General features: G+C 45.5%; 1 protein-coding gene across 4 annotated transcripts in view; it reads right to left on the bottom strand.

Annotated features, from left to right (window-relative positions):
- TRAPPC9 (trafficking protein particle complex 9) overlaps window positions 1-21,613 on the bottom strand; it is a 390,359-nt gene that overhangs the window by 354,558 nt on the left and 14,188 nt on the right. For 3 of the 4 annotated variants that reach the window (XM_010834790.1, XM_010834789.1, XM_010834792.1), the window contains 3 exons: window positions 19,068-19,213; window positions 16,137-16,265; window positions 7,026-7,052 (listed from right to left, as the gene is read on the bottom strand). In XM_010834790.1, the coding sequence (XP_010833092.1) occupies window positions 7,026-7,052; window positions 16,137-16,265; window positions 19,068-19,213 (302 nt within the window). The remainder of the gene's footprint in view (window positions 1-7,025; window positions 7,053-16,136; window positions 16,266-19,067; window positions 19,214-21,613) is intronic. The other variant, XM_010834791.1, reaches the window with a different exon arrangement.

Genomic DNA, 21,613 nt, shown 5'->3' on the forward strand with positions numbered 1-21,613 from the left:
TCTAAGGATGCTTCCAGGGGATTGTCCCAGCCTAGGCATCTTCCCAACCCAGGGATCTTTCCAACCCAGGGATGGAACCCAGGTCTTTCACATGGCAGGCGGATTATCTACTGTCTGAGCTACCAGGAAAGCCCAAGAATACTGGAGTGGGTAGTCTACCCCTTCTCCAGGGGATCTTCCCGACCCAGGAACCAAACCACGGTCTCCTGCATTGTAGGCAGATTCTTTACCAGCTGAGCTACCAGGGAAGCCCAAATATGATTCAAATCCAAAGGCAATTTTAAAAATTAATAAACTCAATTACTTAAAAACACAGGGAAAATACTATAAACAAAGCCAAAACAGAAGCAACCAAAGAGAAAAGTATTTTCAACATATATCACCAAGGGCTAATATCCCTAATATATAAACAGGCCATAAAAATTGAGAGAAAAAAAAAATCTAAAAATCCAGAAGAACAAAATGAGCAAAAGATATGAGCAGATGATTCATTTAAAAAAAAACATAGAAATAGCCCTTAAACATTAAAAATAAATTCAAATTCACTAATAGTAAGAGATACCATTTCTCAACTGTCTAATTGGCAAAAACGCAGACGCCTAACACCAGGCTCTGCAAGTGAGCTTGTGCTGAAAGGCATTCTCACGCACAGCCCCTGAGAAGGCAAACGGTGTGACCCTGACGGAGAAGAGTTTGGCAAAACTGAACAGAAGGCCATACATACTTACCTTTTGGTCCAGTGATGCCCTATGCAGGAATTTACGCAAAGACACAATTCCAACAACACACAAACACACACGTGCGAGCTCATTCACTACAGTGTCCTCTGTAATTTACAGAGTACGGAAACAACCAAAATGTCCACATTAGGAGGCTGGGTAAAGAAAACACAGTAAAACAGATAAGAACATGTAGAGAAAATGAACACGGCTTCCCGGGTGGCCCCCATGGTAAGGAATCTGCCTGCAGTGCAGGAGACCCAGGTTCAACCCCTGGGTCAGGAAGATCCCCTGGAGGGAAGCAAGATGATGTCCGCGAGCTGATACGGACTGATTTCCAGTCCGTAAAAAGATGGTAAAAACAGACACAGTAAAATAAAATTTAAAAATAAACCCAAAAAAAGCCAAGTGTAAAAGGTATATGTAAGATGCTCCCTTTTCTCACAGGGCAACCTAGGAATCTACTCACAGGGCAACAGTAGAGACGTGGCAAAGACTCGTGGGCCCAGGCTGGGGAAGGGGAGGGCGCGTCTCACTGAGAGAGCACCACGGACGCCTGTACGCTACCACATGTAAAAGAGATAACCAGTGGGGGCTTTCAGTATGACTCAGGGAACCCAAACTGGGGCTCTCTAACGCCTAGAGGGGCAGGAAGGGTGGGAGGTGGGAGGAGCTCCAGGAGGGAGGGACGTGTGTATGCCCGTGGCCATCTCATGTTAGTCTATGGCAGAGGCCAACAGTACTGTGAAGCAATCATCCTTCAATTAAAAATAAATGAATTTCAAAATAAATGAAAACTCTTTATTATAAAGAGAAACAAACACCTAGTGAAAAGTAACTACTTAAAAACGAGTAGGAAATCGCCTGGCAACCCAGTGGCGAGGATTTAGTGACTCGCTGGTACTCTCAGAGCAGGGCCCTGGGTTCAATCTCTGGTTGGGGAACCAAGATCCCACAAGCCATGCAGTGTGGCTAAAAGTAAAATTAAATTAAAAAAATAAAAACAAGAGTATATTTAAGTTTTCATAAACTGAAAACACATCAAGTTTCTAAGGAAATCTGTACAAAATATTAAAATACATTCATCTTCAAAAATTCTAATTGAACAATGAAAACCCAAGAAACAAAGGGAAAGTCATATTTGATAGCCAACTTCAAAAGCATGGAGAGCAAGGCCTAGAAATCACAGTTCCTATAAGTATGACATTAACTCAATATAATGAGAGGAAAATCTTTACCCAGGAGATGGTGGAATTCTGTGCATAAGACAGGATAAACTCAGTGCACACTGCACCACACACAGTGATAATTTTCTTAAATACAATTCTAAAGTTAGAACATAGTTGAAAAGCTATATAAATATTCTGAAAAACAGATAAAAACATGTATATATATGGAGGAAGCCTGCCCCCATGTCAGATATAAAAGCAAACTTATTCTTGTTCACTCATGAGCACTAATTACTTTATCCAAGGCAGAATATTTTAATTAAAACAAATAATCAATAGTATACTTCTCTTGTAAAATCTAGTTAATAAATTTACTCTGCTATGTAACCATAATGTGTCTAAGATAGACTTAAAATTAGTGACAGTATCTTTCTATGGCTTGTGGAACTCTTCTCAAAAGTCCAGGCTTTTGAAACAGATCTGAGCAGTGTCTCTACATTCCGATTCTCCTTGGGAAAGAAACAGCAGATGCCGTTGTCAGAATTCCACCATTACCATGGTTCACGAGCACCATGCTCTAACTCATCTGCTGGACAACGGCGCCATCCAGACACATCGTGACCAAACAAAATGCAACACGAGGGAGACAGGGACCCTATTCTGGGAAATTTATAATCTACGTCAACACTGAGGTTTTATTCACTGGTTAGCAAAATAAAATCAAATACTTTCTTCAAGTGTTCTATAGCTACGCCTCTACTTCTAGTGCAATGACCAGAAAAGACTTAAGTAGGACTTTATTAGGTCGATTAGCAACAATTATCACGGGAGGGTAGTACAAACATTAACTGATAGCAATGCTTCCACCTACATTAGACCTAAAATAAAACTACACCCAGCTCTGCGAGGTAAATGAAGAGATGAGGTGCCTAATGAGGAAAAAAAATTAATAAGAACTCAAAGAAGTAAAGACCTTAATTAACTAGTCCTATAGAAAGTAACCAGAGAAGGCAATGGCACCCCACTCCAGTACTCTTGCCTGGAAAATCCCATGGACGGAGGAGCCTGGTGGGCTGCCATCCGTGGGGTCGCTAAGAGTCGGGGTCGCTAAGAGTTGGATACGACTGAGCGACTTCACTTTCACTTTTCACTTTCATGCATTGGAGAAGGAAATGGCAACCCACTCCAGTGTTCTTGCCTGGAGAATCCCAGGGACGCGGGAGCCTGGTGGGCTGCCGTCTATGGGGTCGCACAGAGTCGGACACGACTGAAGCGACTCAGCAGCAGCAGCAGCAGCTTAGATACAGAACCTAAAAAAGGGTGCAAATGAACTTGTCCCCAAAACAGAAGTAGAATAAAACAGATAACTAATACAGACCTACTGTACAGCACAGAGAACTGCACTCCATAATGGTCTATTATGGGAAAAGAATCTAAAAAAACAGTGGACTGTATGTAGTACATGTATAACTGATTCACTCCGCTGTATACCTGAAACTAACACAGCATGGCAAATCAACTATACTCCATATATATATACATCTAATATGGCAAACTAATGATATTTTAACCATTACTAAATGTACACAAATATTTACAAATACAAATGAAATCACATTTACATTTTAAACAAGCCAAAAAAAAAAAAAAGTACAAGGAGAATCCACTTAACACTAATAAGAATAGCTATAATCAGAAAGATAACAACACCCGGACTTGGGACTCCAAGAGCCCCGGGGACGGTTGCACGAAGCTGGCCAGGAGAGAGGACCGGACTTGGGTTTGTCCCACTCCACTCGCAGCCTCCTTGTCGCCTGGGTTTAGGCGGCTCCCACCAAGAAGGGTGGCAAGAAGAAGGCTCCGTCCACCATCAACAAGGTGATGACCAGAAAATACACTATCAACCTTCACAAGAGCTTCCACAGAGGGGCTTTCGAGAAGCGTGCCCCTCGGGTATTCAAAGGAATCCTGCAATTTGTCATGGAGGAGGTGGGAGCTCCAGGCGTGTGCGCTGACACCAGAACCAACAAAGCTGCTGGGCCAAAGATCAAGGAACGCCCCATGCTGTGTGAGGTTGTCAGAAGACATACGAAGACTCACCACACGAGCTCTGTATGCTGGCTACCTACGTATCTGTCACCATCCTCAAAAGGCTACAGATGATTACTGTGGATGAAAACTAACCAGTAATTGTCAAATAAAGTTATAGAACTGAAAAAAAAAAAAAGAGGAAAGATAACAAGAAGCATTGATGAGGATAGAGAAATTGAAACTCTCACACACGGCTGCTAAGATTGTTAACTAACACAACCACCTTGGAAAACAATCTGGCAGTTTCTCAAATAGTTAAACATTTAGCTACCCCATGACCCAGTACTTCTACTGTCCACGTAAAAAATTATAATGAATGTTCATAGCACCATTACTCCTTAACAGCCCAAAAGTCTATCCGTAAGGTGAAATGCCATTCAGCAAAATCAAAACACGAAGTGCTGACTCGTGCTACAACATGGACATTGCAGACGTTATGCCAAGCTAAGGACGTTAGTCACAAAAGACCACAGTTGTAGGATTCCATTTACACGAAATGCCTGCTGCTGCTGCTGCTGCTAAGTCGCTTCAGTCGTGTCTGACTCTGTGCGACCCCACAGACGGCAGCCCACCAGGCTCCCCCGTCCCTGGGATTCTCCAGGCAAGAACACTGGAGTGGGTTGCCACGTCCTTCTCCAATGCATGAAAGTGAAAAGTGAAAGTGAAAAGTGAAAGTGAAGTCGCTCAGTTGTGTCTGACTCTTAGCGACCCCATGGACTGCAGCCCACCAGGCTCCTCTGTCCATGGGATTTCCCAGGCAAGAGTACTGGAGTGGGGTACCATTGCCTTCTCTGAAGTGTCTAAAACAGGCAAATCCAGAGAGAAGAGCTGCTGCATGGGGCACAGGAGGTCAGGGAAAGTGGGGGGTGACGGGGGTGATGAAAAGTTCCAAGACTGAGGGTGACACACCACTCAGGCATACAGTGGAGCCCCTGTATGTTTTAATGGGTGAACTGTAGGAAAACTGTTAAGAGTAAAAAAGCCCCTTGGACCAGTACTCTGACATTGTAAGTGCAAACTGCTCACTTTTATTACAGGAGGAAGAAACTCCCGTCAACATGAAAATGGGAAAAGCAAATTTGAGTTAACTGAATTGGACAGAAAATCATCTCACTGGAAACAGGGGCTGAACGTTCACAAAACACTCAGAAATGACAAGAAATAACAGTGTGACCCCACGAAGCATTCTGCTTCAAATGCCCATCAAGGGCTCAGAAGCTGAGCGGTGAGAAATGGCTAGAGGAGAAGCCTGGTTTGCTCATGTTGGTGCGCCCCACCAAACAAGCACCGGAGCCAGTAACCAGGGGCTGTCAAACTGCTCCTTCCAGCCCGTGAAATGTCTGTGCGGAAAGAGGGCAGCAAAAACCCTGAGACAGTTTGCTTCAAATAACTCACCCATTGAAAGCTCAAAAATTAAAAGACAGTGATTCAGTTTCAGGCTGGGTTTTCTATGGAGCCAAACAAGAGAACACCAGCCGTCGAGAGGCAGAGTCAGGGCAAGGCTCCCCACCAGCAGGCTTCCCACCCACACGTGTGCCAGGGTTTAGCGGGCAGAAGAGATGAGCCTAAAGTCTGAGACAGGAGATGCTGGCGAGTGAAGAGAGGGCGCAGCCAGCCCTGGACAAAGGCCCCGCAAGCAGAGGCTAGAAGGTTCCTGGTGAACTGGAGTGGCCTGGAGCGTGAGGGGGTGGCAGTTGCTGCAGAATCTCAATCTCTCCTCGCTCTTTCTGGGGAGGAGAGGCCCAGGCTTCGTCCTTCTTGCCTGGACAGAGGGCGCCCTGGGGACACCAGACCCCGGATCTTCGGCCAGCCTCAAGCTCTCCCACGGGACCCTGACATGTGCCTGAACAACAGCGCCCACAGAAACACCCCCACTTCACTCTCAGCACTCAAGACTGAGTTTCAACCTGATACCACCTTATCTTGAAAAGTTGCAGAAGTAAAACACATGACATTGTTCCTTTAACCTCAACGTGTGACTGATTTTTCTGACATCGCTAAGCTCTTTCTACCTAGTAAAGCATCCGGTTCTCCCACAAGTGAATCCAGGACTTCCTGTCAGGCAAAACTAGCCGCTGTGGCCTCGATAACTTCTACTGGTCAAACACCAACACATCTAACACTGATTTCATTGTTCATCGATTTCAGCCAGGAGGTGCAGGAGTGTCCTTCAGCTACAGAGCCCAACCTCAGCTGCTTTCTCATCAGCACCTCGGGTCTCCTGAAAACACCACAAAGCATTTGCTTCCCTTCCTACACATAGGAAGGGAAACACTTCCACAAACTCCATTAGGGAACATCAGCCTAGAGGAAGAATGCAACACAAATGTTAAAACAAAGATCAACAAACCTGAAGCACTTTCATCTCAGAAGCAAGATACACAATGAGACGAGGGAAGGTGTGCTGGCCACAAAGCACATGTAAGCATGACCCCCTGATTTCTAGCCTTCAAAGGATGGGAGGGTTTTCTTTCTTTTTTTTTTTTTTAATGACTCTTTGTTCATCGTTTCCAATTAAGCCAGAAAATAATAGATCTCATTTTGAAATAATTATGCACTGCAATAAAAGAGACTTTTGCTATATTAATTAAAGAAGACATTAAGAGAGGAAAGAAAAACCCACCTCTGCGAAAAAAAAAAATGCACAATGTCTTTCCCTGTTAATACACACACAAAATGCAACAGAGAGTTCAAATTCACACTGAGAGGAGCGTAAGCCACAGAATCAGAGCAGAATCACGACTTCAAAATTAACTGGACAGGCATGCTCAGGGCATTCAGAGGATTTTAAAGGCACACTGCAAATCATTCACTTAACCATGCTGGAGGAAGGGCTTCCCTCCCGGACAGACAACATCAATCAATAGGGTGCCCCATCAAACAAGGAACAAACAGCAATCACATTTGTAACTGTACTGATTTAAAGTTACTTAAATCAGCACGTTCCAAAGATCACAATCCAGAAACTGAAACCATTCATTCACACCACCACGAAACAAGCACTTTAAAAAAAATTACCGAGAGACTAAGCACATAGATCATGTACCTGGGTCAATGAGGACTTCCTGGGCCCCTGGAAGAAAGAACAGATTATGACCTTTTATCTGAAAAACAAAGCCACTTTTAAAGATAACTACTAAATCACATTTCATAATTCACATGCCCTCGAAAAATCTGAGACACTTGTGTCTGATCAGAAAAACAATTCTGAGTAACAGTATGTTACAATTCAATGCCTTTATGCTTTAGAAGGAAAAAAGGAACGCTACTGGTTCTCATACCCTGCACAAACTGTAACGTACCTCCCTGTCTGCCTCCCGCCCCGCTTTCTAACCGCACGCTCCCCGACTCTTCTGAAACAAGCATGACAATTTATTCCCTCAAATCGGCCAAATGACAGATGTGAAAGTGAACTACCAATTTATTTGTGTAAATAAATGCCCACACCTTGGTCTGGAAGAGAAAGGTATCAGATGGCTACATGGAACTTATTTCTCCTTTGCTGACATCACACACACACACACACACACACACTCACACACACACTGAATTACTGGACACTTCACAAGTTGAGGATTTCCAATTTCTAGAAGGCAGCTCTGTAGTTAGTCTACAACACGAAACTGTTAACTTCATTAATTATCAAGAAGGCTTTGAAAGCCTTGATCATCTGCTGAATCATCCAAATATCAATGAGACCCAGTTAGCCTTCTCCATAGAACGCAATTTCTCACGATGGCGAGTCACACCCTAAGAGGCACTGGATCCAAGAATTCTGCCCATCATCAGCTCTGACAGTTTTTAAACACATTAACAAGATTCACAAAGCTGTGTCCCAATAACATAGTTGTACTGAAATAGCACATGTATTCAACTGTCCACACAGAGAACAGCTCCCAGGACACTACTTAATAGCCACTTTATGTATTGCAATCTTTATTTTTAAATGCAGACTAAAAATCACTGCAATCCAGAAGCCACCATTATAATAAGAAACAGGTGCTTTCTATCGTTGACACTGACTATACACCAAACACAACACTTGACCGCCAACACGTGTGACTGTCAGGGCAGCCCTACAAGGCAGGTGGGGATGAGAAAGCCTTCGGGGCAGACGGACTGACGGACGGACGGGGAGCCAGGGGAGCTGCTCCATCGCAGCCCCCAACAAGTGCCACCAGGTCTGCACCGAGAGGGTAATGGCTGCGGGGAACCTCGGGGAGTTTGGGATTTCAACATGGTGCTAAAAATGTCCTGTTCAGTGAAAACTCTGATCAAATATAGTACCCTGTGCCACATCCTTTAAATAGGAGACCTTTTTTTTTTTGATGCCTCAGAGTCATTATCACAATCATCAATTACTCAACCCCTCAGGGCGTCCAGGGATGAACGGGGTCCCATGCTAACTGCACTGAGACTGCAGAGCTTTTCAGGCTGTTTTATGAAGTTTGTAAAAATCTTTTTATCTCATGACTCACCCAGGCGGTCAACCACCACTTCTTACTGGTGTGAATGTACCACCTGAAATGACCCTTTTCTGTCTTTTAAGCTAATTCATCTAATCCAATCTTTTCAAACAAGAAGCTCAAGCACAAAAAAATGGACTGCTTTCTACCAGCTGGACTTTAACTGGACTCCCTGGAAGCTCTTTCCTTTCATTAAGCCCACTTCCAGGTACATGACAGTCTTCTGATTGGTGGGCTCTGCTAACTGATTATCTGGGCTACTCAGAAGCTTCTCATCTTATGTCCATGTGTGAGGGGGTGTGGAGATAATAATTGGCACTGTCTGAAGAAATCACAATGAGAAACAGGACATCGTCCAGCCAGAGCTCCAGGGGTACCTCAGTGTGCTCAGGAATTATATTATCAGCATCATCCACCCCCAATGGACAGGTTTCACATTAACCAAACTCGAACAGACCTGCTGCTTAGACCACGAAAAATGAGGGTCACGGTGCATGGACCTGGCTGAGACGCAGCTGTGAACGCCTGTGTAACTCTCCCTTTCCCACTGTTTCCAGGCTGGCTGATGGACAGGCGCATGTACAGATCCACGGACGGGCTGAACGCTGAGAGCCTGGAGCCAGACTGCCGGGGTTTGAGTCCCAGCTCTGCCGCTTACCAGCTCTGTGACCTTGGTCAAATCACTTACCCTGGCTCTCTGTGCCTCAATCCCCACATCTGTAAAATTGGGATCATAATCCACCCCACCCCACTTGTTTGTTGTGAGCATTAAAGAATTAAAGTAGCGTCTGTAAAATGCTTAGAAAAGCAGGTAGCGCACGTCAGGTGCTCAACAAGCGGTGCCTGTGAAGCGTGCCGTGCGTGCGTGCTGAGCTGGATCCAACTGTTTCGTGACCCCATGGGCTTCGCCCTCCACACTCCCGACCTCTGATCCACGGCCAGCCCTCCTCACACAAACGGGCCGAGGAGTGGGCTCGGGGAGTTTGGGAGACAAGGGGGACACGGGAAACCTTCCTTTGCCCAGGTGCTGGCCACGCTCGGGAAGCGCCCAGGATGCTCAGCTCCATGACGTGACGGCCCTGAGCACGGCGGGGCCAGGTCCCCTCACGAGCGCCCGCTGTGACCCGAAGCGGCCTCTCCAGCCCCAGGACACACTATTAAGACACCCGTTTCCCCGAAGCCCTGAAGTGCACGGAGAATGAGGCCTTATCAGTAACTAAGAGGACATTTCCTCCACCCCCTACACTTTCGCCCCATCTCTCAGTTGGCTGGTGGAGAAAACAGGAGTGTAATTACTGGGTCCACCGGAGCCCCAGCATGAATTAATTAGCCAAAAATGGCGCGGCTTAATGTTCAGGGTGACTGTACAGCGGCCTCATTCCGATGCTGCTGCTAAAGTATGAGTACAGGAACTACTGACCTTCTTCAAATATTTTACCCATTTCTTAATTGGATCTTTCATCATAAAACCAGCTTTCCCTGTTTTAATTCCTTCGTAATTGCTAAAGACTGTAAAATGATGGCTTCATACAACAAGAGCTAAGGGTCTGTGCTCTTTTGAGAGAACCACCATGCTAAACACTTCACATAACTTCTAACTCTCACCATTCTACAAAGCAGGCAGGAGCATCTCTATTTTACACACAAGGGGGAAACTCAGAAAGAACTGACTCAAGTTGGCATGGCTAAAGGGGTAGCATGTGAATTCAACCCAAGTCAAAAAACTACCCTCCCTCCTACACCAACCAAATCACCTCCCACTGATAAACGCACAGCAGCAGGTTCAATACTCGGGGAGCTCAACACATTTTTCTGCTTTAAGGTGCTCCCAGGGACCACTTGTTTTATAAAGTCGTGGCTCACTGGTTTCTAATATTGGAAGAAAAGTCCAATTTTGCCATTGTTTGCACAGCAAGCCTGAAATTTGCACACTGAGATGACAGAATAAAAATAAGGTATAAATAACTAGAATAATTCTTCCAGGTAACCAGACATAGTGGACAATGTGCTATCCTGAAGCACTAAACAAAGTCAGATTAAAGGACTGTCACTTAAATCTTCCAGACAGGAAAGTGAAGACTTTTTAAAGGTGCAGCAGCGCCACCTATGGCCCGAAAGGCTTTCTGCACAATAAAGGATTAATAAAAGGTTTTCAAAAATAGGAGACGCAGAGCCTATAACTAAAAGCTTAGATACTAAGAGCACACACTGAATTCTGCTTCAGGGGAGGGACTGGAATTCAGTACTTAATCTAAAATTGTTAACATTCCTGAACATAAACAAAAGACACAGGCTCGTGGAAACTGATCTTCGAAGAAGAAGGAATCCAGTCCGGCCTCTTCACCTTACAGGCGGGGAGACTGAGACCCAGGCCCGTCCGTCCAGCGGTCAGCTGTAAAGCTCTGCGCGTCCTCGCGTCCCGTGCTGGCTGAGACCCAGGCCCGCCCTTCCAGCGGTCAGCTGTAAAGCTCTGCGCGTCCTCGCGTCCCATGCTGGCTGAGACCCAGGCCCGCCCTTCCAGCGGTCAGCTGTAAAGCTCTGCGCGTCCTCGCGTCCCGTGCTGGCTGTACCAGCTCTGTACTCATGAAAGGCAGGTCTGCATGCTTCCACAAGCTGGTAATCTAAGTGTCTGGCAAAACACTTCCCAAAGAGTAGCAGCAGTATAGTGAAAGTCGCTCAGTTATGTCTGACTCTTTGCGACTCCATGGACTACAACCCAGCAGAATCCTCTGCCCATGGAATTCTCCAGACAAGAAGACTGGAGTGGGTTACCATTCCCGTCTCCAGGAGATCTTCCTGACTCAAGGATTGAACCTGGATCTCCTGCATTGCAGGCAGATTGTTTACCATCCAAGCCACTCCCAAGGAGTGGCTACAAATCATACAATTTTGTTGAAATAAATCAAACATTTATTTATATATTAAAACACTATGAGCTCTACTTTTATTCTCTCTATAAAAGAAAAATGACAGATGTCAAATCAACATTTTGATTACTTAAAACCTATTAAGCGTACAGGAAAAAAATCAAAATTTTAACTACCAAAGAATTAAGCTTATTCTCTGAAAGTAATCAATAATGATTTTTCTAAGGGTCAATGCCTGAGGTCAAATTCCTAGCAATTAAGAGATTCTAGTGAGCGACTTCCCCACTCCAGTACTCTTGCCTGGAAAATCCCATTGACGGAGGAGCCTGGTGGGCTGCAGTCCATGGGGTCGCTAAGAGTCAGACACGACTGAGCGACTTCATTTTCACTTTTCACTTTCATGCACTGGAGAAGGAAATGGCAGCCCACTCCAGTGTCCTTGCCTGGAGAATCCCAGGGACGGGGAGCCTGGTGGCTGCTGTCTATGTGGTCACACAGAGTCGGACACGACTGAAGCGCCTTAGCAGCAGCAGTGGATGATCACACAGCAATGTGGATTATGAGGTGTAAAAAATGTATGTTCTGCACAAATAATCTTCAAGTTCTTCAGCTTTAGACAATTTAGCTAGTCCCTAGCTAAAGGAAGGCACTCATTTCATCAAAACTTCCTACTGCACTAAAAAAAGAAGTAACTGAATCCTTGTCACTTTAAGTCATATTCATATAAAGTATATACACAGTGAATATTCATCAGTAATGCAGTTGATCCTTCTAAATGATCTGTCATTGTGACAGCAAGTTTTTACTGAACATCTCTTGGGTGCTTAGTACAAGGTGTCTGACTCAGTCAGACAGGGTAAATAACATTCTTCAAATTTCACAAATGAGGAAATATACTTAAGCCATAAAAAAAAAAACCATCTTGCATATTCATCATAAGGAGAGAAAACAATAAAAATGTAACTTTCCCTCAACACTCAGTGGTTTAATCCTTTCTTCCATACTACAGACTACATAAAACCAATTCAGTCTTTACAACTTTTCCTTTCAACAAGCCTCACTAGCTGGAATCAAGATTGCTGGAAGAAATATCAATAACGTCAGATATGCAGATGACACCACCCTTATGGCAGAAAGTGAAGAGGAACTAAAAAGCCTCTTGATGAAAGTGAAAGAGGAGAGTGAAAAAGTTGGCTTAAAGCTCAACATTCAGAAAACGAAGATCATGGCATCCAGTCCCATCACTTCATGGGAAATAGATGGGGAAACAGTGGAAACAGTGTCAGACTTTATTTTTTTAGGCTCCAAAATCACTGCAGATGGTGACTGCAGCCATGAAATTAAAAGACGCTTACTCCTTGGAAGGAAAGTTATGACCAACCTAGATAGCATATTCAAAAGCAGAGACATTACTTTGCCAACAAAGGTCCGTCTAGTCAAGGCTATGGTTTTTCCAGTGGTCATGTATGGATGTGAGAGTTGGACTGTGAAGAAGGCTGAGCACCAAAGAATTGATGCTTTTGAACTGTGGTGTTGGAGAAGACTCTTGAGAGTCCCTTGGACTGCAAGGAGATCCAACCAGTCCATTCTGAAGGAGATCAGCCCTGGGATTTCTTTGGAAGGAATGATGCTAAAGCTGAAACTCCAGTACTTTGGCCACCTCATGCGAAGAGTTGACTCATTGGAAAAGACTCTGATGCTGGGAGGGATTGGGGGCAGGAGGAGAAGGGGACGACAGAGGATGAGATGGCTGGATGGCATCACTGACTCGATGGACGTGAGTCTGAGTGAACTGCGGGAGGTGGTGATGGACAGGGAGGCCTGGTGTGCTGCAATTCATGGGGTCGCAAAGAGTTGGACCTGACTGACTGAACTGAACTGAACAGAACTTTTCCTTTCAACAAGCCTCACTAAAGAAAAACGAATGGTAGGTTTGCATGTTCAAAAGCCCACTTCTCTTTTGCACTGTATTCACTTGCAATGTTTACTTTTTCGTGCTTACAGAGTTAAAAATTCCTAACTTTTTAGGTCATTAGCTGAGAATAAGACATTTGGGAAAATACACAATTTTAATCTATGCTGCTCCGTCTCGTGTTCTCACAGGTCTCTCTTCTTTGAAGCCTCATCAGGCTGAGATCACTAAAGCCAGTCATTTATGAACACACTGCAGTTTGGGAAGCCAGTCAATGGGAGGCGGATTAGAGGAGCAACTGAGGACGCACACTGTGGTCGCCCAGCCTGGTTCCAGCCGCGAGTCTGCCCCTGAGAGCAGCGTGATTCGGACCAAGTGACCAAATCTGCTTAAACCTCAGTCCCTCGCCTGCAAAAAGGAATTACTGATAACTACCTTCAAATACCTGCTATGGGGTAAAACCTCAGGAAGCAGTTAGCACAGCCTGGCTGGGGGGAGGTGCCAAATGATTCCTGGCTGTTTTGGTGATGATGCTTGCTGTTAGTAATTTAAGCTAGTCCAAAAAGGAGGAATATTTGTAAGTCAATAAGCATTTCCTTTTGGACTGATTGTACAATGTCCTATTGATTTTTTAATAAAGCAAGTTTTGTCCATTAATTATAGGCTTAAAGCAAGTTTTGTCCATTAATTATAGGCTTAAAGGGACAAGTCTCCAGAAAAACAATGAGTGGCCTCTAAACTCTGAATACAAGAAAGTGAAGTTTTGTCAAAAAAAAAAAAAGGCAACAGAAGGAGAATTAAAGTGAAAAGAGGGACTACAGAATGCATTTTTAAACTAAACTCAATTTTAAGGGGGGAAAAAATCCCTTTTCTCAGGTGAAATCTTGAAAAGTACATAAAGCGGATCTGAGATGTCTAGAATCTTTTAACTTTATTCATGGATTCAAATCACCAAGTCTTAAAACTACTTGACAATCAACAATAATACTCCTGATATATAACAGCCCAACATTCATCCAGGACTGGCTCGGACTGGCAGGTCCTTTGCACGTGTCTCATGTCTCATTCAGACTCACAAGGACCCGCTGAGGGAGATACAACTATCATCTCCCCCATCTCACAGGCAGGGAAACTGAGGCACAGAGATTAAACTGGCTCCAGGTCACATCGGCATTAAATGACATCTGTATTTTCGCTGCTTTGCTGGTGAAGAAGGAACCTGAGACAGAATTCAAGGAAGAATGTTAAACAATCACACTGTCTCATCTTCATCTCAAAGAGTAGATCCGTAAACTCCCGGTGTAAGATGGGGCTACAAACTGAGTAATCTTGAAATCTGTAACCAAGATGAAGCAGCATGGACATGCATGCTCATGATATCAAATCCGTGCACAGCTCTGGGCCCTTTACTACCTGAAAGGCGGTGAGACCATCTCCTGTCTAAACAAGGGCAGTGTGGCTTTTCTGCTCTCATCCGAGCCTCACTGGGTGATCTCCTCGGACTGCCTCCAACAATAAAAAGTTCTCAAGTGCTGCACACCACGCAGGGCTAAATAAAGACTTTTCTCTACTGCAGACAGAGCACTTTTCAGGTTTAAAACATTTTTTTTACCTTTATTCAGCAGTAAGAGAGACTGAAACATTACCCTAAAAGGTCTCTGGAATCTCACTAGTCACGCAAGTGGCACAGTCGTACCACATTTTCTCTTTAAATCTCAGGGAAAGAATAAAACAAAAGGCGTCCCCAGAGAGAGAGCAGACTCTCCACAGAGAAGAGAAGACAGCTGTCCCCTGGGTTGGAGATTTAAGCACTGGGCCACTGGTTGAAATGCCGAAATCTTGTCACAGAGGCAGCAGTTATAACAACACGGGAAAAACATAGGTGGTGAGCACCGACCAGAGGCGTCTCCGGTCAGAACCGGAACACAGGCAAGTGGGGAGCAGAGGCCTTCTAGACCTCAGATTTCATCACTTCACCTGCTTTACCCTCCTCTCTAGTAACTGAGACCCCACTAGACCCATTAAGAACGGTCTGGTGAAGGACGATAAAACATCTTCGAGAGCCATCAGAGCTTTATCTAAGCATTTTGACACAGAATTCAGACCAAGTGGCTACACAGACTGACTCATAAAGGTGGTCTCCGCAGTCTTTGCTGGTGTCGGGGAAAATGGTAAAACTGAGGGGAAAAAGAAATGTAAGACATTTCCCTTCCAATACTCATCAGCTGTCATGGGGTTTCTCTTTGGGGGTTAAAAAAAAATTTTATAAAAATTTCACGGATCAAAAAACGCCTAGTAGCTTTATGTATAGCCTTGACCTCTGCATTCTGTTACTATCTTTGTGACCTGTGAGGTAGCACAACTACATCCTCAATGTTTATTGCAAATTCATTCACTAGGAGTCAGAAGGGTCAAGTTCACAGAACAAGCGTCTGGGGGTCTGCTCCTCCAAAGACGATTTTTTACTCTCTCTAGATGCTAACAAAACATCAGCAAATCAAACTTCACTGATTAAGAGAACTCCATCAACCAGGAAAAAAAAAAAAAACAGGCCCTGGTCCCTCAGTTGGCTGTTAAAATTGATATCGAGGACTCCCTTCACCAAATACCCAGAAACTATGACAAGGACCCAGACACAGAACTTCAAAGTCGGTCTACCATGAAATTTCATGCGGCTGCTCCAGAAATCAACCCATCATCGCAATCCATTAATATCATTCAGTAAGACTCAATAAGATCAATACATATTTTAACAGGATCAGAAGACAAGGTCTCATGTGCAGGATTTCTGACTCAACAGATTCTACTCTTTATTCAAACAGCAGGCAGGCTTCACTCAGAGGGGACCGGAGTGGATTGCTCCTGCTTAAGGACGGTGACAGGGCCCGGCACAGGGCAGGAGCGGAGCTCACCTGGACGATGTCTGTTGGCCGCTTCTGCAGGAAGGGCGCTCCCCGGGAACCTGCGAGCTCCAGCTTTACCGCCAGTTCCACCAGGGTAGTGATAGATGACCGAGGCCGAACACAACCCTTCCAGGGCAGCTGGGCATTAAACAAAGGGTTTGGTTAATAAAGTTAGCAGCCCATCGTTAGCTAAAAATTACCCTAAGAATGATGTGAGCAATTTGATGATGTGGAAAATGCCAGTTTCCCCAAAACATAGGTCAAACCTACAGATGACTGGTTTTGTTACAAACAGGACCAGGGCCCCCCATCACGTCTGGCGTCGAGGCTGGAAGCACAGAAAGTTCTCGTGAAGCTCAAGGTCTCACTGAGGGGCTGAACACAAGCCAAACAGGCGTTCATTCATTCCTTTAACCAGCAGTCCGGCTCACACTGTGTGGCAAGCGCTGTGCTGGAGGACGACACTGCAGATGGACGGAGCAGGAAGTGCCCCGTGCCAAAAGGATCCTTGAAACCGTACCAGTGGACCGTACCGCAGGAGCAGAAGAACACCTCTCCGCATCCCTGACCCTGACAGCACCGACCCATCTGCAGCAAACACCTGCAGGCATCTCCTCCTCGGAGGCAGCCGGGGCCGCTGTGACGTGCCCACCTTCCACCGCTGGAGGTCACACCCCAACAACCTGGGCTGGGCCACTCGCCCCACAAGTCCTGTGCAGTGAGCGTCTTTATCCAGCAGCTCGGAGGTTCTCAAACTTTTTGGTCTCAGAACTCCTGGATGCTTTTTTTCTGCAGGTTACATCTACAGATAATTACCGTGTTTGAAAATAAAACTAGAAAAAGATTTAAATATTTATGTGTTCAAACCTTTTAGAAAATAATAAGCCCGTTACATGCTAAATTTCAATGAACAATAACTATGTTTCAAAACAAAACTACATGCTGGAAGGGTGACACTGTTTTGCATTTTTTACAAATTCTTTAATGTCTGACTGGAGACAAGTGTGCTGGATTCTCACACCTGCTTCTGTGGTCGATCTGCTGTGACGTCACACGTCCTGGGGTCCCTGGGAGACCCCCCTGTGTGTTTCTGAGGGACCCAGAATGAAAAAGGCCACAGTGGCGGTCCCCCTACTCACACCGCCTTCACGGAACCCAACCGGCCGTGCTCACCAGGTGGGTCGGGGGCCCAGTGGCGTTCTCTGGGGGCAAGTGCCTAAGCTGCAGCCCTACTCCACCAGCCCGGAACAACTCGTTACAGACCTCTCCTTCAAGGAGACAGGAAGACTCCCATTCGCCATCCCTCCTGCTTAGTCCTCTACCAGTTTCTCATTTTTTCCCCATCTCTTCCTTCTCTTTCCCTATCTCCTTTAAGAAGCCACATTACAAAATTCAAGTCCATTTAAAATTTACATTTAGTGTGTTCTATCCCTGTGTTAGTTGCTCAGTCATCCAACTCTGTGCGACCCTATATGGACTGTAGCCCACCAGGCTCCTCCGCCCATGGGATTCTCCAGGCAAGAATACTGGAGTGGGTTGCCATTCCCTTCTCCACGTGTGTCCTATGGGATGCCACTAATCTTCTATTGAAGAACTTCACAGCTTCCCTCTGACTTGTGTTTACTGTAAGTGGCTGACGGGCCCTCTGAACTGCTGGCCTCTTCCAGGAAAGAGCCCTGTATCAGTCCTCACTGGCACTGCACTCATTTAACAAGCATTTGCGGAGCACCTACAACACGCTAGCTGATGGACACACACAGACCACGCCTCCCACTCCCGCCTGCAGGAGACAGTCCCTGAAGGACAAAAACATGCTAACAGGCAGCCCCAGCATGGAAAGTAAACTCCATGCAGACGGGATTCTGTACAAGACCCACTGCACCCACTGTGTGGAGGGGTCAGAAGAGGCTGTCCTTTGAAGCAGCTTTTAAAGTTTTTTTAGTTGAGATACAATTCCCCCAGTCAAAAGCATACGATTCAGCAGTTCTGTGCGTTCACTGCTGTGCAACGCTTGCCCTGCCTAATCCCAGAATCTTTCCATCTCCTGCAGAGAAAGCCCACTCCCATTGGCAGGCCCTCCCCATCCCCATCTCCCACCTCCCCCGCCTCCCCCGCTCCCGGCCCAGGCAACCAGTCATCTGCTCTCTGCCTCTAGGTCTGCCTGTGCAGACATTCCAGGTCATCAGAGTCATACACTGTGCAGCCTTTTGTGTATGGCTCCCTTTACTCGACATGATGTTATCAGGGTTCGTCCGTGTTGTGGTGGTACACTATCTCACTGGTGTTTATGTCTGAACGGTGTTCCACTATATCCAAGCACCGCATTTTGTTCATCTATTCATCAGCTGACAGATGAGGTTTTGAAGAATGAGTGTAAGAGATGACTAACGTGGGGAGTGGCATTCTAAGCGGAGGGCAAGATGTGCTTTAAAAAACTGTCGTTTAGTCACTCAGTCATGTCTGACTCTTTGCGACCCCATGGACTATAGCCCACCAGGCCCCTCTGTCCGTGGGGTTCTCCAGGCAAGAATACTGCAGTGGGTTGCCACTTCCTTCTCCAGGGGATCTTCCCGCCCCAGGGATAGAACCCATGTCTCCTGCAACTCCTACACTGGCAGGAGGACTCTTTACCACTGAGCCACCAAGGAAGCTTTAAAGAATAAATAAAAAGTAAAAAAAACAAAGCAACAAGCAAGTTCAGTGCATCTTAGGGAGAGTTTCCATCCTGGATCCAGCAGGACGGAAATGCAGCCACGCGTGGGAAAGGGCGAGTGGAAAGGTGACGCGGTCACCCTGAAGATTCCCCACTGCAGTCAGCTCAGTGGACAGCTTCCCCGCCCTCACCCTATGTTTTTAGAGCCATTTTTCCAAGGTTTTCTCTTTTCCCAAATAGCAGTTGCTACCATGGTGTATGTGATTATCTTCACCAGGTCCTCTTACCTCCAAGCCACAGGAAGTCATTCACCGAGCGGAGCAGCTCCACCGACATGTGGTAATGAACCAGGGAGTCCTGCAGCATCCCGGCCTGCAGGCACAAGTCCCCCACGTGCTTCCGCATGCGGCCCTGGCACCGCTTCTTGTAATGTCTGAAAGGTGAGGTGAACGGAAATGTATCACTGCCAACGCCCGGATTCGGCCCCAAAAGCACGCTGGCTAAGCACTATTCAACTCTCTCACTAAAAAAAAGCGCTAAGAAGGCAACTTTAGGCTCTACGGTTGAAAGCCAGCCACCATCATTGTCAGTAATATAAGCCAAGTTATTTTCTAAGCGCAAGAGAGTTCATGTATTTCCTGTGGATAATATTAGAGGGGGCTTTTCCTTTTCAAACTTTCCAATCACAACATTAGCACAAGAAAGTTTGTTTCAGCCTTTTAAAAAAATCAATTATCTTCCACGTTCTTAACTTCAAACCTATTATTATTTTATAGAGAGAGCTGTGCTGCATATTACAAGCCAACTGTTTGGCTTTTGCAAACAAGACCTTTATCTTCACGAGTTCAGAGCAAGCTTTAATGCTGCTTTGAGTGGTGGGACCCAGAACACTCGCTAACAGCTCTTTAAATATTGGCAAGGATGTGCTACTAAATAATGCAACAGCTTCTAACTCCGTATCAACTCAGAAACCAGAGAAACCATACCAATATCTCACTTCTTCATTTTAAATATTCCTGTTCTTTTGAATATTAAATTTCTTTAAAGATAAGATTTCTTTTCAAGCAAAACAGCAGCTATATTAAATTTCCTCTCGCCAAGAAAGCAATCTGATCAAGAACTAAAAACCCCTATGTTAATCCAAAAGATGTGAGGCTTCTGGCTAAATGAATGTACAGATCCCAGGACAAACTTAAACCCCATCCTCTCTAACTCTGGAATGGAGCTTTTCTGTTCCCAACATTGGCTGAACTAAGATCACCACATAAGGCAGAGGAGAGAAGAGGAACGTGAGCCTGACCCCCACCTTTCTGCCAGGACAGCCCCCGTGGACAGGCCTCCCCAAGGAGGGCACTACACCTACCCCACCCACCAGCCCCAGCAGACCCGCATCGCCCCACCAGCCACCTCAACGGCCCCTCCTGTGTTCCAACGTCCCTCCCGCTCCGGAGCACCCTCACCTCCACCCTGCTACACACACACACACACACACACACACACACCCTAGAGGGCCTCACCTCCGTGCCTGTGACACACACACACCCACCCCTAGAGGGGCCTCACCAAAGCATGCGTCTGGTTAGGTCCCCCCCCACTTCAAAGCCTTGCAAGGCTCCCCAGTACAGCTCCAGCCCCCCTCCCCTGCCCCCTGCCCTCCCGAGCTTCCCCAGGGGCCTGGTTCTTCTGCCAAGCTACTACCCACTGGCCATAGGGCTCATTCTGACTCAGTTTCTCAAGGAAGCCTTCCCTGCCTCCAGCCTCTGCACCTGTGGGGCCTCTCCCTCCTAAAGGTGGGCAGCGCATGGCCCATTCCCCGTGGTGTCTCCTGTTCTAAACAGAAAAGGATGCAGCCTGCAAAGGCACACTCGCCTCCTCCGCTCACATGACTGGGCTCCTAACACGCGGCAGCTTACAGACCCAACCACGACACTGACTCAACAGATTCTGAATTACACTTTTTCTTAAGAGACTTTACTCCTTTCCTGTTAGACTAAAATTTGCTTTAAAGCATCCTGTCTTACCTCTCTAAACAAAGTAAATCATTACATCTCCGAAACTTACAAAGGTGCATGTCTGCTGTAGCAAAATATAGCCCAGGACAGTTTCAAAAATAAACGGTGCAGTCACTGCGATCAGAAAGAGCTGGCTTTGAAAATACACGATTTTTGCAAAAAGAAGTCATCTAAATATGCTTACGGTATTTCATATAAAGGTTATATGATGCAACACAACAATATAAAATATTTTGAATTATATAAAAATAGAATGAATCCTAATATTTGGGAGAAAGTCTCCAAAATGCCATAAAATTCTAGCATAGACGGACATAAATTATTTCACTCTTGGGGTGCTGTGCGCCCCAAGACTGGGCCATCTCGAGATTACAAGCAATCCTGTTCATAATCCTTTGAAAAGACAGTGGGAAACACAGAAAGGAATTGAGACAATTCTATTTCTAGTCAGCTATGCTGTGGGCAACCAAAATATTTTACGCCAATTTTGGCAGAATTTACAATAAATTCTCCTTCCAAAAAGACATGGATCCTTTCTTTCTTCATGGATCATTTGAAAATTATGTCAGGTTTGGTTTTTTTAAAGTCTCTCTGGAAGTTCAGAGTTCTTACAAACACATTATTAGCATTGTTACACTGTGTGGCCACCGCTCATGGATATGGAAAAACAAAACATACGGGCAAACAGTATGACAAAGAAAACCACATGAGGCCACAGCAACAAATAAATGTAAAGTCAATGCAAAATGCAAACATTCAAAACAGGTTGTAATTTGTTGTAAATTTTAAAACTAATGGTGACTTTTAAAGCCATGAGCAAC

Source organism: Bison bison, unplaced genomic scaffold (genome assembly GCF_000754665.1).
Source record: "Bison bison bison isolate TAMUID 2011002044 unplaced genomic scaffold, Bison_UMD1.0 scf7180017864036, whole genome shotgun sequence".
Taxonomy (NCBI): Eukaryota; Metazoa; Chordata; class Mammalia; order Artiodactyla; family Bovidae; genus Bison; species Bison bison.